The sequence below is a fragment of the Cucumis melo genome, chromosome 7 (assembly GCF_025177605.1).
Source record: "Cucumis melo cultivar AY chromosome 7, USDA_Cmelo_AY_1.0, whole genome shotgun sequence".
Classification (NCBI taxonomy): Eukaryota; Viridiplantae; Streptophyta; class Magnoliopsida; order Cucurbitales; family Cucurbitaceae; genus Cucumis; species Cucumis melo.
Genome location: NC_066863.1, coordinates 6,846,574 through 6,862,626, shown reverse-complemented (window position 1 = coordinate 6,862,626; position 16,053 = coordinate 6,846,574). Strand labels below are relative to the sequence as shown.

Here is a 16,053-nt window from a genome sequence, read left to right as displayed (position 1 = left end):
TCATTTAATAGTTCAAGCAACATATCAAAGGATTTGTCATTCCAACGATTAAGTACCTTAATGTGCATAAGTTTCACTAAAAAATTAAATGAAGTGAACTTTAGACATCTCGGATATAACTCCTCTTCTATTTTAGGAAACATTCCACTTATTTTATCGGACTCATCTTACTCGTTTGATTCTCTTCTACATTCTTCAAACATTGGCCCATGTAGATCATGAATCATCTCTACCATCTCATCATCCATAGTATCTCTAACTCCAATGTTTTCTTTAAGATTTACAATCTCTTCTCTACATTCACTTACATTGGAAAACGTTGCAACTAGAAACCTCGAATTAGACCTTAAAAATGGAGAAAGATCAACAATATCTCCGTGAAATATCCATCGCTTATAAGTCGGGGACATACCATATTTATACAAATGACGTTCTATAACGTCTAATCTATTCCAATTGACATTCAAACAATTTGAACAAGGACATCTTGTTCTTTCCTCTTCGTCTAAATGATTAGTTGCAATTTTGATAAAGTTAGCAACACCATCAAAATATTCACTAGAAGCTCGATCTTTTAAATTTATCCAACTCCGATCCATAATAAGTACAACACTTAAAGTACCTAAGTTAGAAATCCATGTGTTAGAATTAAAGCCATATGTAAATTGCTTAATAATAAAGTATACAATCACACATTCGAAAGAACAACAATTACACTTACAAAGAGAAAGAGCAATCAAAACAACTCCCAAAACCTAAAATCAAGATCTTTATATCAAGTCAATAAAAATTATATTGTTGTTGTTCTATTAACAACAACAATCTAAACTCACAACTTCATTCCTAGAAGTAAAAACACAATAACAAAACAAATATATAAAACAAAAATATATTCAACATGACATTACTTAAATCTAAACATTAATCAAGACTATGCAAACACTACAAGGATAAAACTCAATCTTAAAACTAATTAAGAGAATAAATATTCAACAAATCAAAATCCAAATACACTGCCTTGAAAATTTTAAAAATGAAGAATCTTACCGGAATCTCACTACTTGGTCGTTGGAGTGATTCGTGCAGCTGGCCGTCGAGTGGTTCGTGCAGATTCGGTGCCATGGTTCGCTCGGCCTGGTTCAGCTACATTGTCGACCGTCCGTTCGGCCTGGTTCTTTCGTCGTGGCTGTCGCGTTCGTTGTGGTCGTCGCGTTCATCATAGAGATATGTTGTCGTGCAGATTTGTCGTCGGCCGCTTAGTTCGTGTGTAGTTCGGCCGTGGAGGAGAGGAGTGGAGATGGAAGCTTTTCGGGTTGAGAATGGGTAGGGGGAAGGTTTTTTTAATTAAAATTGATTAATGAAAAAAAGAGGAGGGAGATGAAGGGGAAATTTTTTTTAGACTTTTAGCAACATCTATTTTTGTTGCTAAAGGTATCACACTTCTAGTGACATTATTATTGTGTTGCTAATTTTTTTAGGGACGCAAATTTAAAATATGTCGTTAATAATAATCTTTTGTGACATATTTTTTTTGCGTCGCTATAAATGACTTTTACTGAAAAAAAATTTGTTACGTCACTAAAAATTTGTCACTAAATAGCAATTTTCTTGTAGTGTCTATTTTTTATTAATATTTTAAAAATCAAATTCAAACTTTGCAAATTATTCTTTAAAAAATTAGCATTTTATTATTGATTTTTTTTAGAATCCGTACCTAACAAAGTTATCAATTACTGTGAGAAAATAAGTAAATAAACATAATTTTCAAACATTATAAAAAATTGTTATGAAAAAGTAGTACATAATAAACCAAAATATTTATAAAATATGACAATATTTTAGATTTCATTAATGGTCAACGACTATTCTATCATTTATATAATCTAAAATTTTGCTACATTTTGTAAGTATTTTTACCAATTTTATCATTTATAATAAATTTCCTTATGAAAACTAGCCTAAATTAATTGAGAAAAGTTTAAAGAGGAAATTTTAATTATACTCTTCAATTCTAGAGTTGTATCAATTTAAACTTCAAACTAATAATTGTATCCATTTAAACCCTAAATTAATAGTTGTATAAATTTATACCTTAAACTTTTATAATTATATCAATTATAACCATAAACTTCCATATATCTATCAATTTAGACCACCCATGTCCAAATTGGTACAACTACAGATTAAAATTTAAATTGGTCCTATTCAAAAGTTCAAAATTTAAATCGATAAACTCAAAACTTAATGTACACACTACAAGAAAAGGGACTTATTATGATAGTTAATTCCATCCCAAATTGAAAGGAGGGAAGAAAAAAATGTCATAAAATGTCAAAAAGCACGTGTTGAATAAGAAATTTTGGAACCAATCATAAATTGTTACATCATTTACTAAAAAAATTGTATTTGGGATTAACTAAAAATTGGCATGTGTCCCAAATTAAATTTAAAGACAAATTGGACAATTCTAATGATGTATGTGTCTTTATTATGGCAATTGGATCAAATTAATTATTTTGGTTCAACTAAATATTATTTAGTTAGACTAAAATTCAATTGAGCCCAAGAATAAGCTTAATTTAGCCCAAAATAAAATGGGTAATTATAATGGATAGTAATTTTTAGAATAATTATTCAGTATGTAGCAATATTTTTAAAAAATTGCAAATATAGCAAAGTCTATCGATGATAGACTTCTATCCTTGATAGACTCTTATGGTTTATAAGTGATAGACCAACATTTGCTACATGAACATTTGCTACATGGTCTATCAGTGATACATTCATATCATTGATAGATTTTGACAAATTTTGCTATATTTGCAATTTTTTTAAAATGTTGCTATATACTTCTTTGTTTTGAATATAATTGCTAATATAATTGCTATATTTGCAACTATCCCAAATAAAATATGACCCAAATCCATGTGATTGAGCCCATGGGTATGGTCCATGGACCAGACCAGGCTCAAGTCCATAAAAGCCCATCAGGGAATTCTATAAATAGGAGAATTTTCTTCATTTGTTGAGGATGAGAATTTTGAACTGCAAAAGCTCTTAAGAAATTTTTTTGACTTTAGAACGTCTAGAGAGAATTCTCCCAAGAGATAAAAGACTACTGAAGTCGAACACCGTTGAAGATTGAAGAAGATTGAAGCTTCTTTGAAGATACAGTCTTTCTTCCAAGATTCCAACTTCAAGAACACCCTCAAAGATTGAAGCTGCTTTGAAGATACAAGCTTTCTTCCAAAACTCCAACTTCAAGAACACCCTCAAAGATTAAAGCTCCTTTGAAGATACAAGCTTTATTCCAAGACTCGAACTTTAAGAACACCCTCAAAGATTGAAGCTTTTTTGAAGATACAAGTTTTCTTCCAAGACTCCAACTTCAAGAACACTCTCAAAGATTGGAGCTCTTTTGAAGATACAAGCTTTCTTCCAAGACTTCAACTTCAAGAACACCCTCAAAGATTGAAGCTCCTTTGAAGATAAAGGTTTCTTCCAAGACTCCAACTTCAAGAACATCACATGCTTCGCTTCCTTAAATCAAGCGTAAGCATCTAGCCGAGAGAGAATCAGAGAATCAAATTCTAGAGATCGAACCACATCGCATCAAATCAATATAAATACAACATCAACACAAATTCAACTCCACGAATCAAATTTCTCCGGAAATCTCGTGTGAACAACACGTTTTTTGCAGGAAAAATGGTGTTTTCGAATTTCACAAATATATGACAATTATTTGTTGTTATAATATGTAAAGACATTAAAAAAATTATTTAAATATTATTTAATTCAAATTTATCAAAATAAAACTTATTTTAAAATAAAAAAAGAAAGACAACAACCCTCCATCTCCTTTCACACAAAAACCTTTCATCCTGTTTTCCTTCTTCAAATGCAAAATTCCTCCCTATGAACGTCCCTATCCCCGTCGCCTCCTTGAACGTCGTCGGTTGCTGCTACCCTTAACTTCCCCGCCTTCGGACGTCGCAGGCTATTACTTTCATGAACATTCAAACATGGTCGCTCCTTTAACGTTCGAACATGGTCGCTCCTTTAACATCCCCGTCCGTGTCTTCTCTCCTTGAACGTCGCTGCTACCCTTCGAACATCGCTACTACAATCGAACGCTACCACTCCCTAAAACCCTTCGTAAGTCTTAGTTTTCAAATACCTTTGCGTTTTCATCACTTTTTCTTTTATCTTTTTATTATTATTCTGATTGAGATTGTGGTTTTTTTTAAGAGAAAGTTGAGAATCTTTGTGATGGAGAATCATTGTAGTTTTTTCTTTCCTGTTCTAAAAAAAGGTTTTTATATTTCTCATTAAAAAAGGAAAAAATAACAAAGACTGGTATGTTTTGCATTTGGATGATGTTTTGATACTGTTTGATTGCCTCTAAGGAAAACCATTGGCAGTTCTTATGCATTTTCTTATTTTCCATATAAAAGGGCCTTATAAAATAGTCAGGTTTAGAAGGATTCAATCCTCTTTAAAAAACAATAATTGCCTCGGGGCAACCAAGTAGGACCAATCTTCACTAAACTAGTTTCTAACCATAAGAAATGGAGTTTGAAGATAATGAATCTTGAAGTAGGGGTATGTTTGAAATATTAAAAATATAGAAGGAGCAAACTAAGAAAATGACAATCATATAAGTAAACTATGCAAGTTATATGTAGTTGTAAAGAAGGTATACCAATTTGTTTACCTAATATTCCATATGAACCCAAGTACTTCATCTTGTGCGTGTTCTTCTAGTTTCTAGTGGATTCTATACGAAATATGTGTATCATAGGATGTAGTTACTGATTCATTTCCTTCGGTTGTCATCCATCTCTTTTGTAACCAGGTTTGTTTAGAGGGAAATTATAGAAGATTCAAGTTTGTGACAACTACACAATTGACAAATCATGGATGATGGAAAACAGGATGTCTAGATAATATGATGTAGGAGTTGAAAGGTTTATTCAATTTGGTTTATCTCATGCCAAAGGTTCTAATTCAATAAGATGTTCATGTTTGAAATGTGGGAATCGTTTACTTAAGAATGTCTTAATAGTTCGGTATCATTTGTACGCCAATGGAATTGATCAAAGTTACAAGGTATGGTTCTGGCATGGTGAAGATTTGGACTCAGAGAATGTTACCAATAGAATGAAAACTATAGTGGATGAAAAATATGAACACGACGATTTGTTTAATACAGCGAACATGTTTCAATATGCTCATAACCAATCTTGTAATACATCCAATACCTTTGATACTATGTTTGATGATGCAAAGAAACACTTATACCCAAGATGTAAGAAATTCATGAAGTTTTCAGCCCTCGTGGGATTGTACAACTTATATGTTAGATATGGTTGGAGTAACACTAGCTTCTCTAAATTGTTGTCCCTCTACCTGAAAACAACGAAATAGCAAGTTCTTTAAACGAAGCGAAGAAAACACTAGGTGCTTTAGAACTAAGTTACCAAAAAATTGATGCATGTCTTAATGATTGTTGTTTGTATAGAAAAGAGTATGCAAACATGACAAAGTGTCCTAAGTGTGGTTTGTCAAGGTGGAAGATCACTAAAAACTCAACAAGTGAAGAAAGTGGAGTGGCTATCAAGTAGATGTAGTATTTTCCAGTAGTTCCAAGATTTATAAGAATGTTTAAGATATTTGAGAATGCTAAGAACTTGCATTGGCATGCGATCGATAGAAGAGTTGATGGTATTATGAGACACCCGACTGACACTCCATCATGGAGGTTGATAAATCACATGTGGCCAACCTTTGGGTCAGAACCAAGAAATCTTCATTTGGATTTGTCCATTGATGGAATTAACCTATTTGAAGATTTATCGATGAACTACAGTTGTTGGCCAGTTATTACTACAATATACAACCTTCCACCATGGTTGTGTATGAGAAGGAAACATTTGATGTTGATAATGTTAATATCAAGTTCGAAGTAACCGGGATACGATATCAACACCTGTTTAGCACCCTTAATGGAGAATAAAGAATTATGTATGTGCTATGTTGTGTATGTGATGTGTTGGATGGTGATTGTTTTGTATTAAGTTGACTAGTGGTGTGTATTTAAATGTGCTATGTTGTGTATGTGTTGTAACTTGGTAGATTTGTGATTTCTAAAATTATATGTAAGTTGGAATGTATGCTACAAAAGCCTCGGTTTTGTAGCATGAATTTGCTTAGTCTGTGCAGACCATAATGGGAAGAAGAATAAACAACATATCAAACAGTCCATAGATTGAATGCCACCACAGGGTTGTGTAGCCATGATTTTAGACCACCATTGCCTTCTTAATGTATTGAACATGTTCTGTGTATGTGTTGTGTTGTTAATGTATTGCCTTCTTAATGTACACTTGTATGTGTTGTGTTGTTGAAGTGAATGTGCTGCAGTTAAATGAACTGAATGTAACTGTATGTAAACTTTTCTTATATTCTTATCTTGATGTGTATAGTCATACTCTAAAATATTTATTTTGTTTTCTACTAGGTTTTGCAAGAATCTATTGGAGCAGTGAAGCTATATTTGCGATAATTAATTGATTTATTGGCCTTTTTTTAGGTTTAGTAGCAAAATTTTGGTTCAAATGTACTTATTCAAATAGCTTGTTGGTACAAAAGCATGTATGTTCATTCTATCATTGTATAAACCATTTGCCAACAATTATACAGATATTACAAAGTGCATGTAACGTATATATATTAAAGCTTTCACGGTTTGTTTCCATATGAGTTGTTTTATAGTACTTTGTGATTGAATTGGTCTATGTAATGGCAGGGCATCAAGAAAAAAAGGGATTGAAAAAAATTTATGACATTTGGATTTTTTTAAAAAAAACTGTCATGAAAAATGTATTTTGACAGTTAATTAAAGTCATGGTAGATAAAATGATGATAGTTAATCATTGTCATAAATTATAAGTAATGACATTTATTATATGTCCTAAAATATAAATGATGATAGTTATTATCTATCATCAATAAGAGATTCTTGACATTTATTTTCTGTCATGAAAAGCACCTATTGTGACAGTTTTTTCAAATTGTCATAATTACTTTCCATGACTGCGAATAACTATCACGAAATTTATCTATGACAATGTTTAACTATCATCGTAGGCCCTTTTTCTAGTACTAGTAAACAATGCATGCGATACACGTGAAAATCACACATGAAAAAATTATAGCTTAACTTAATTTTATAAAATTAGAACAGTCATTTCAATATTTTCATATTTATATCATTTTTACATTCACATCGTAATGCATGAAAAATGAATAATAAATTTAGAAATATCATAATATACTATCTCAAAGTTTATAATAGCTTTAATAAAAAAAAATTAAATGAAGAAAAAAACATGAGTAAGATTTCCAAGATTACATTTTAAAATATTCTTAATATTACATAATTTAAACATAAAGAGCATAGACATATCTACATGTCAAGCACGAAGTTGGTAGTTCAAGTTTCACCGATTTCTGTTGTGTACTAAAAAGAAACCTATAAATGAAGAAATATATACAAGCATATTTCTATATAAAAAATAGACAAAATAAAAAAAATAGAAGAAAATAGAAAAGTATAATTTGATTTGTTTTTCTTCTTCACTCCTAGCATTTTATTATGACTTGTGAACATAAGTGAAAATAAAAACAAAGAATGAAATATTTATATCCAAAGATTTGAAAATGAAGAATTTGAAAGGTTGAAAGAGATAAGAGTTAATATAAGATAAGAGAATGTGAATAGTTGGGAGATAGAAGATAAAAGGATAGAGATGAATGTGAATGGATTTTGATAAATTCAAATGACATAATTAATTGGAGAAAAAATTTTAAAATTTTGAGAGAAGTTATAATAAGAAGATGAAAAGCTAAGAAATGTAACTTCTATCTTGTTGATGTGAAAATAGCTATAAATATTAAAACTATATGAATGACAAAATTGTCCTAACAAGACAAAAAGAAAGTTATAATAAAAGGATAAAATGAGGCTACAAAATTTCTATAATTTATAGTATGGATCGATAAATTGATAATCGCCTGTAGATATATTAAAAGAAGACCAATCAAATTTTGGTATATATTTTGAAAAAAAGACCAATCAGCATAAGAGGTTGGCAATGTCCGAATGGAAGTCACGTGCGAGTAGTAAGCGCTTTTTGGCCGTCGGAAAAGAAATTTTAGTCGCAAAAAGTCGGTGCCCTTTTCCACTATTTCTTCGTTTTCACCTTCAACTCCCAACTTTTTTCCTCCTTCCTCTATTCTCTGTTCTCTCAATCATTCATTATCCATCATCAATTTTTCCATAACAAATTCACCTATATTCGCTTCCATCATCATCCTCTTCATCTTCTCTTCTTCTCCGTAATCGACTCTTCAAGATTGACTTCACTCTCCTCTGCTTCGTTTTACGCGTTTTTTGGGGGGATCAGAAACATTCTTTTGTCTCTATGATCAAGTTCATTTGAACAGAGCGATACCTGATCTGCTGTGAGAATCGAGTGTGATTTGATCCAGTTGAATCGCGTTTGTTTTTAGTAGTTTTTCTTTAATGGAGGCTATTCGGAAGCAAGCCAGCAAATTCAGGGAACAGGTTGCGAAGCAGCAACAGGTTACTGTCGTTTTCATTCTAGTCGTTTTCTTGATTTTGTTTCTTTTTGTCACGGATTCTGTACTGTTTCTGTGATTCTTGTTCTCTTTGTTAGTGGAGTGTTTTTCTTTTTGTTTTGGTCGACTTATGTTCGTTGTGTTTGTAGGCCTTGATGATAAAATTAGGGCATTTCGGTACGGAACCATTATTGGCTGATGAAGCTGAAATCCAGTGCCATCAGCAGCTTCATAATCTTTACAATTCTACCAGGACAGCTAAGGTAGAGCCTCGTTGGTTTTTTTTCCTTTTATTCCTGGTCCTTATTTACGAATTTGAGATAATATGTGATTCGAGGATTGAATTTGATATGCACTGTGAATTACAAGTTCTATCGATATAGTTTTGTTTGTAATGATATTATCAAAGCAGACGTTAGTTAATATATCCTAAGTTTCTAACCAATTATTGACAAAAATGAAACGATTGCATTCGGCAGCATTTTCAGAAGAATATCGTTCGAGGTATTGAAGGTTTTATTTCTTTGAGTACAAAGCAAATGGCGATTGGTAAGGATTTTGTTTCTCTTTTTCCCATTTGATGTCTTTCATTTGGCTATACATTTATCTTTTTCTGGTATAGAAGATATATTCTCTTTATGTATGCACTCAAACATTTCCAAATATGCAGTGAGGAGGTTAGCTGATGATTGTAGCAAATATGGAGCCAATAATCAGAATAGCTGTCCACCCCTTGCGACGGCTGTTCTTAATTTCAGTACATCGCATAGTTCAATTGAAGACAAGAGGGAAGCTTTACTTGGAATCCTGGGAGATCAGGTAAATGAGAAAATCCTTGTGCGCCTTCATACATCCTACTTATTTTATTATCTTTACACAAATGTAGTTTTGTTTTTCTGTGAGTCATATGTTCATAGATTCAAGTGTTTGTATGCACAAATTTCTATTTGGTTTATTAATATATGAAAGAGTAATCGTATTCTTTGTTTGCTTTTACTACTAGTGCGTGCTCATCTTGACAAATTAGAATCAATGAACTTTGTCTAAGCTGAAAAAATCTGAAACTCGTGAAAAGGGGAAAGAAACACATTGTTTCTGTAAGTCGTTTATATTTTCTTCAACTACATAGTTCATTGAAGTGGTTGGTATTGATGTACTTCTGAGGAACACTAATATATTTCATAACTTATAATGAAGAAATATTAAAATTGTATGTTTTTTCTATTTTCTTTGCTATGCTTCTAATTGTGATGCAGGTATAAACCTCAGGTATGTGATCCTCTACGTGCGCAAATAACAGGGGCACCTTTGGAGGATGCCCGTCATCTAACATACCGTTACGATAAACTGCGACAAGAAGTGGAAATCCAGGTAATACTTTATCTGAAGTACAAATTTAAATGTATGGTTGCTAAGGATTTAGTAGTGAACAGAATACATTCTTTTCAGGCAGCTGAAGTTATGAGACGCCGAGCTAAGTCAAGAGACTCTTCTATTTCGGCCGAGAGTGCCACAAGGCTTGAAAATGCAGAAGCAAGATTAAGTGAACTTAAGTCTACAATGATGGCACTGGGTAGAGAAGCAACCACTGCTATGCAATCGGTTGAGGCACAACAGCAACAAGTAACTTATGAAAGACTTCGTACTATGGTATTGCTATATCTTGTACTCTTTGACCAACTTTCATGCTATTTCATTATTTGGATTATTTATCTATACAAAATTTCTTTGAGAAATGTACTTAGAAGTATTCTGTGGGTAAATTCATTTTGTAGGTGGACGCTGAGAGATCTTACCACCAACATGCCCTTACTAATTTAGAAAGGCTGAATTATGAGGTTGGTTACATACATTGCTCAATGGCTTTGAGCCTACGCCGATACTCTTAGTGAAAATACTACCTTTGTTCTTCTTACGCTTGTTTTTCATTCCGACAGGAAATTTTGTATGCTTATTGCTTACTGTGTTTTATTATTTCCGGTTTATGTGAGAGAGGTTATGACTCCGTAGTTTCTTCCATTGTTTATTATTGGAGGCCAGTTGATTCAGTTGGCACAATCAGATGGGTCTTTGTCAACCGCGGCCCTTGTGACGGACACAAATACAGTACCCACAATTAGAAATGGAGAGGAAAGTGATCAACCATCTGAGTACAAAAAGACAACGTCGAAGAAGTCTGATGCACGTGGCCCTCTTGATGAAAATAAGGACTACATTATTGCAAAAGTAAGCTCTCAACTTTTTTGGGGTCTTGTTCATACAACATTCTATCCTAAATAACTGGAGGAATTAAAATTCAGATCCATGAATTAGTAATGATAATATTTGAGAATATTTGGCATTATTTCACTGTCTTGTAATGTCATTAGTCCTTTAAATCTTAGGATCATCTGTATATATTCATAGTCTTTTGTTTGCATAATAAGATAACTATGGTGTTTCGCCTCGCTGCTGGTGTTTTGGAACTTGTTGAATATTTTTAGATTTTGCGTTCTGTAGTCACGTTACTTCTAGTTTATAATAAAACTTAGTTCTTCTTGTAGGTTATTCACCCATTTGATGCTCAGGCAGACGGCGAGTTAAGTTTATCTATTGACGATTATGTCATGCTTCGTCAGGTATTGTATTGCTTTCACGTATTTCTGATCATAAGGGAAAAAAACATCACTAATTATCAATATGATAACCAACAAAATGCTGTCACTTAAGTGTATGTTGGTGAGTGTTTCTAAGATAGCTAGAATTACTCTTTAACATGTTTGTAATCATTCAAAATCCTTTTTGACGTTTAAATTTGTGTTTTAAGGTGGTTTTGAACGTGATAAAGGTGAGTTCAACTATTTTAAAATCACTTTTTAGGTGCACAATGAGATGCATACACATTAAAACTTAAAACAAACAATAAACTAAACAATTCTAACTTATTATATATGCATCTTTTTGCAAACAACTCTAACTTATTATAAATGCATCTTTTCGCAAATGGTTCATCATGATGTTTTATCAGGTGTGGCCTAACGGATGGTCTGAGGGAGAATGCAAAGGAAAAATAGGTTGGTTTCCCTCTGCATATGTCGAGAAGCAAGAAAACATATCGCTGAGCGATCTATGCCAAGTACAATCCACTTCTCGATCTTTATCTCACTCTAAATCCCCATAAAATCTCCATGATTATTGCATTTTCCATCATGTACCATGCGGCTGCCAGTGTTCGTTTGTGATATTTATCATGTTCAATACCCCAACTCTTTTCTCTTTTTTCTTTGTGCAGAAGAGGTTTTGTTTCTTTGTTAAAAAGTAAATGATTTGTAATTATTATTAGAGATTTTGAATTTAGTTTTGTATTATTCCAAAATGTGTCGTTATTTATTTGGTTGATAATATTAATATTCGTTTTGAAATTGTAGTTGGTGTAATCCTAAGGTCAGTTATGCCAGGTTGAGCACTGCCCCGTTCTTAATTTTTCTATATCTTTCTTACTGGGTTCTCCAATCCAAAATATAATTAAAATATAGTAAAATTTTAGATTTTATCAATGATAAATACCGATAGACTGTATATATGTGTGTATATGTATATATAAAATGTAATTCTATCTTATTTTATTATTTATTTTAGGACTACAGTTATCGTTTGCCCTCGATTTTGAAATGAAAGGTTATGTCAAGTACATATTCATACCTATGCATGTGCAATAGAATTTGGAAGTTGAAGAAAAAAATTGAAAATTTAGGAACATGTTAAATACAAAATTTGAATTTTAGAAATTGATTGGACACAAAATGAAGAGTTTATGTCTTGTTTCGTCATCATTTGTTTTTGTTATTGAAAGTTAAAATTTATTTTCTTTCATTTTCTTCTCATGTGGAAGAGTTGAGTTGCATTTCGAGCCAATTTCCAAAATAAAAAACACGTCTTTAAAATATACTGTTTCTGTTTTCAAATTTTAAGTTGGTTTTTTAAATATGTGGGTTATCAAAATGAGCTATTTGTGCCAAAACTACTCTAAATTAATTACACCACATATTTTGTCTAACTTGGATTTAGTTTAATGTGTTTTCGAGAACAAAAGATCTCCGGTTTAAATTCTCTCATTTTAAGTTGTAATTAAAATGAAACAAGCGATTTAGAGTTTAATTTAATTTTCAAAAACTAAAAACAAAACTTCCTTGCTATCAAAGATTTTCTTTTAAAAAGTCCATTTTTAAATCCATTTGGGTAAGGTCGAACGGTTTTACTTCAAACCATTATAATAAAATTGGTTAAATTAAAAAAAAAAAAAAAAAAAAAAAAGCTATGAACTTTGTAGTTTGTGTCAAAAAATACTTTTAAACTTTCAAATGTTTCAAAAATACTCTTAAATTTTTAAAAATGTCAAAAAAATACCTTACCATTAGTTTTCAATGAAGACCACTACAATTATTTAGAACCATTGAAAAATTTCATAAATACTCTTGAGCTTAGAATTAAAAGGTACTTCTAAGGATCTGTTCATACCTGTTTTCTCTGACTAAAATTTTAGGTTAAAATCATAGTTTTAAATTTATTTACCTATCAACACAACCTGTCTCAATAGTATTGTTACAATTGACATTAAGGGGGTGTTTGGGTCTTGGGTAAAGGGGGAAAGGGAAAAAGAAAGTTTGACCCAAGTATTTTGTTCAAAGGGGATCTTCTCCTACTGCCTTACCCGTCGTAGGCCTTGTTCGTATAAATTAATCCCCTTTTAACCTATCTTCTCCTACTGCCTTACCCGTCGTACGCCTTTCCTAACTCTAACATTTTCTGATCTGACGCCGTAGTTATTCTCGTGATTTTCGTTACATTTTCCTCTCATTATCTTCCCTTTTTTTCTCTGATTACCTCCCTTTTACCGATATCTTCTCTCTTCGTTTTGAAATTAATTTATATCTCCTTCTTCTTCTTTCGAAGGAGATGTCCGAGTTCTTCGTGCTCCATTTTTTGCCCTACTCTTCCCGAAACCCCTCTTATTCCTTTGTTTCGTTGATCGGTTGCCACCAACGTGCGTGACCTCCGAAACGTTTCTCATCCTTTCTCCATATTTCCATACCCTTCGTCTGCCGAAGAAACCCTTGCCGCTCCCCACTCTTGTCAGTCCTAGAACGAGTTTACTACACTTTTTTTATACCGAACAACCATTTTATGGTAGATGCTACACTAAATCGGTGAAAGGAATTCGAGTACGGGCATGGCGGAGCACGGCAGGGGTTCTCGGTGTGCACCAAAGGTATGGTCAGCCTATGATGAGCATTGTGGTGGTCAATCTAATTGTTTTGTGCAATTTTTGTTCTTATTATCAGTCCAATATTCATTCCTGTTCGCGGTGATGAGTTTAATTAGGGTTTCTGTTGAATTTTTGTTTAATGTCTCGTCTGTGAAGTTGATTAATCATCCGCGCTCTCTGTTTTTCACATGTATTCCAAATTTGTTCTATCATTCGCACTCTCTGTTATTCACATATATTCTGAATTTGTTTACTCATCCTGACTCTCTGTTTTTCACATGTATTCCTTTGTTTTCTGTCCATATGTGATCATAACTTGTTCTGCCTTCTAATGTGCTAAATTTTGTTGGAATTCTGTATCTTGAACATGTTTTAATTTGTTTTAGAACATCTTCAATTTCAATTGTTGTATTCAATTGCTCTCACATCCTCAATTATATCTATTCTTGTAGCCTATGTAATAAAATGTCATGTCTATTGTTGAAAAAAATGTCATGCCTACTGTGTACTTCTGTTGAAAAAAATTACCTCCTACTTGCTTGAAGTTTGACTGAATTTGTGAAACCCCCTTTTTATGGGATTCTTGTTGGACTTAATTACTGCTGGTTCATACTCCCTTTACTATATAATGGAGCCTTCCTCCTTCCATTCCATATTCGACTAACTTTCCCTTTTGGTATACTTGCATTTGTCTTTGGTATGTTATTCAAATTCTTTTGCTATACTTGCATTCCATTCTTTGTTCTATGGTATGTTTATCATGTTTGCAACGACACTTGATATTTGTCTCCTATGCTAAAAGATATTTTCAATTCAACCCATGTGTTTCGCCTTCTTTGCCTTTGTCTGTATTTTACAAAACACTTATTTTGTAAATTTGTTTGCTTCTTATTTTGAATGACCCCTTGGAACAAAAAATGCTCCATTGTTTGATTCTGTAAATTTGTATGTTCTTCAAAATTTTGACACTTTATTTCTTAATTGTACTAACAAGTATGCTTGTTGTACTCTGTTCTCCCTATGGTTTTTTTCCCTTCTGCACTGTCACAAATAATGCTTGCTGTTTTCAATGCTCCATGTTTGTTCCCGTACTATGTTGTGACACTGATCATTGTTTTCTGAATATGTCTCCATGAAACACATTAGAAGGATCTCTATTTGGTTGCTTCTGTTTTACGTATGATGTTATCAAGTCCACCGCAAAAAATGGTATCGTAAATGCGTTCTTCTTGAACGTCTTTGCGGGAATCAAATTAACTCTGAGGCTACCTTCTTTTACATACATTATGTACTCACACTTTGTTTGATTTTTTGAACTATTCCATGAATTTGTGAAGTTTCATTTGTGGTTAAGGTATGTTTCATTTTCGTTTTGTCATTCATTTTTTTACAATACGTTATCTTTATCGGCACACATATGTAATAACAAGCTCATTTTTTGTCTATATCTTCAGGTTGTAAATGTTTAAGCATTCGTAAACGAGGTACTACAGTTATAAAACTCCTTCTTTGACGAAGTCGATGTATATGTCGTGTACTTAGTTGTTTTTTGTAATTAATTATTTTCTTTCCTTACAATTTATTTATGTTATATGAAATGCTTCGAACAGTAGGGTACGAATTGTATTATTCTTAGAAAGTCCTTTTAACTTAATAGTAGTTTTCCTTGTCTAAACGCAAACCCTTTGCTCACTTCACTCTTCTGGTGGTTTTTTGAAATTTCATTAAAAAAAATATTGTGCAGCTGCCCTCTTTGCTATAAATTTTATTAAGTTTCTGTTTTGACATCCCACCAAATGCAACTCTAAAATTGTTATACTTTAAAATTTTTCTTGTAATAATTACACTTTTGATCCCAAGATATAGGTTTAGTATCGTTTTTAATCAAAAGAGTTTTCAAAACCAACAAGAGAGTAAATTTTGAATTATTTAGAGTACAACAAAGAATATAGAAAAGTTCTAACAACGTATCTTAATATATATCTGTACGTCAGTTGAATATGGTTCAGTTTGACACACTATAAAATACAGATTGAGTGGTCAAATTGGAGACATATGAGTGGATGATGCATAGTAATGAGACTAAGGGAAAGTACAAAAAGAAATAATTGTTTTCATGAATCCTACTATTTATATTAATTTTAGAAGCCTGTTTTCTAAAA

The 16,053-nt window shown here is 32.2% G+C and overlaps 1 protein-coding gene across 2 annotated transcripts; it reads left to right on the top strand.

Annotated features, from left to right (window-relative positions):
* Positions 1-8,163: 8,163 nt before the first annotated feature.
* On the top strand, positions 8,164-12,082 carry LOC103487638 (SH3 domain-containing protein 1). 2 transcript variants are annotated; one of them, XM_008446040.3, is made up of 10 exons: positions 8,164-8,650; positions 8,796-8,909; positions 9,126-9,195; positions 9,317-9,465; positions 9,916-10,017; positions 10,096-10,296; positions 10,422-10,484; positions 10,687-10,872; positions 11,190-11,264; positions 11,654-12,082. In XM_008446040.3, the coding sequence occupies exons 1-10, from the start codon at positions 8,591-8,593 to the stop codon at positions 11,804-11,806; spliced, it is 1,173 nt and encodes a 390-aa protein (XP_008444262.2). In that variant the 5' UTR covers positions 8,164-8,590; the 3' UTR covers positions 11,807-12,082. The 2 variants fall into 2 exon arrangements, with proteins under 2 accessions (XP_008444262.2, XP_008444263.2); XM_008446041.3 differs by lacking the exon at positions 11,654-12,082 and having other exon boundaries at positions 8,190-8,650; positions 11,178-11,267.
* Positions 12,083-16,053: the final 3,971 nt, after the last annotated feature.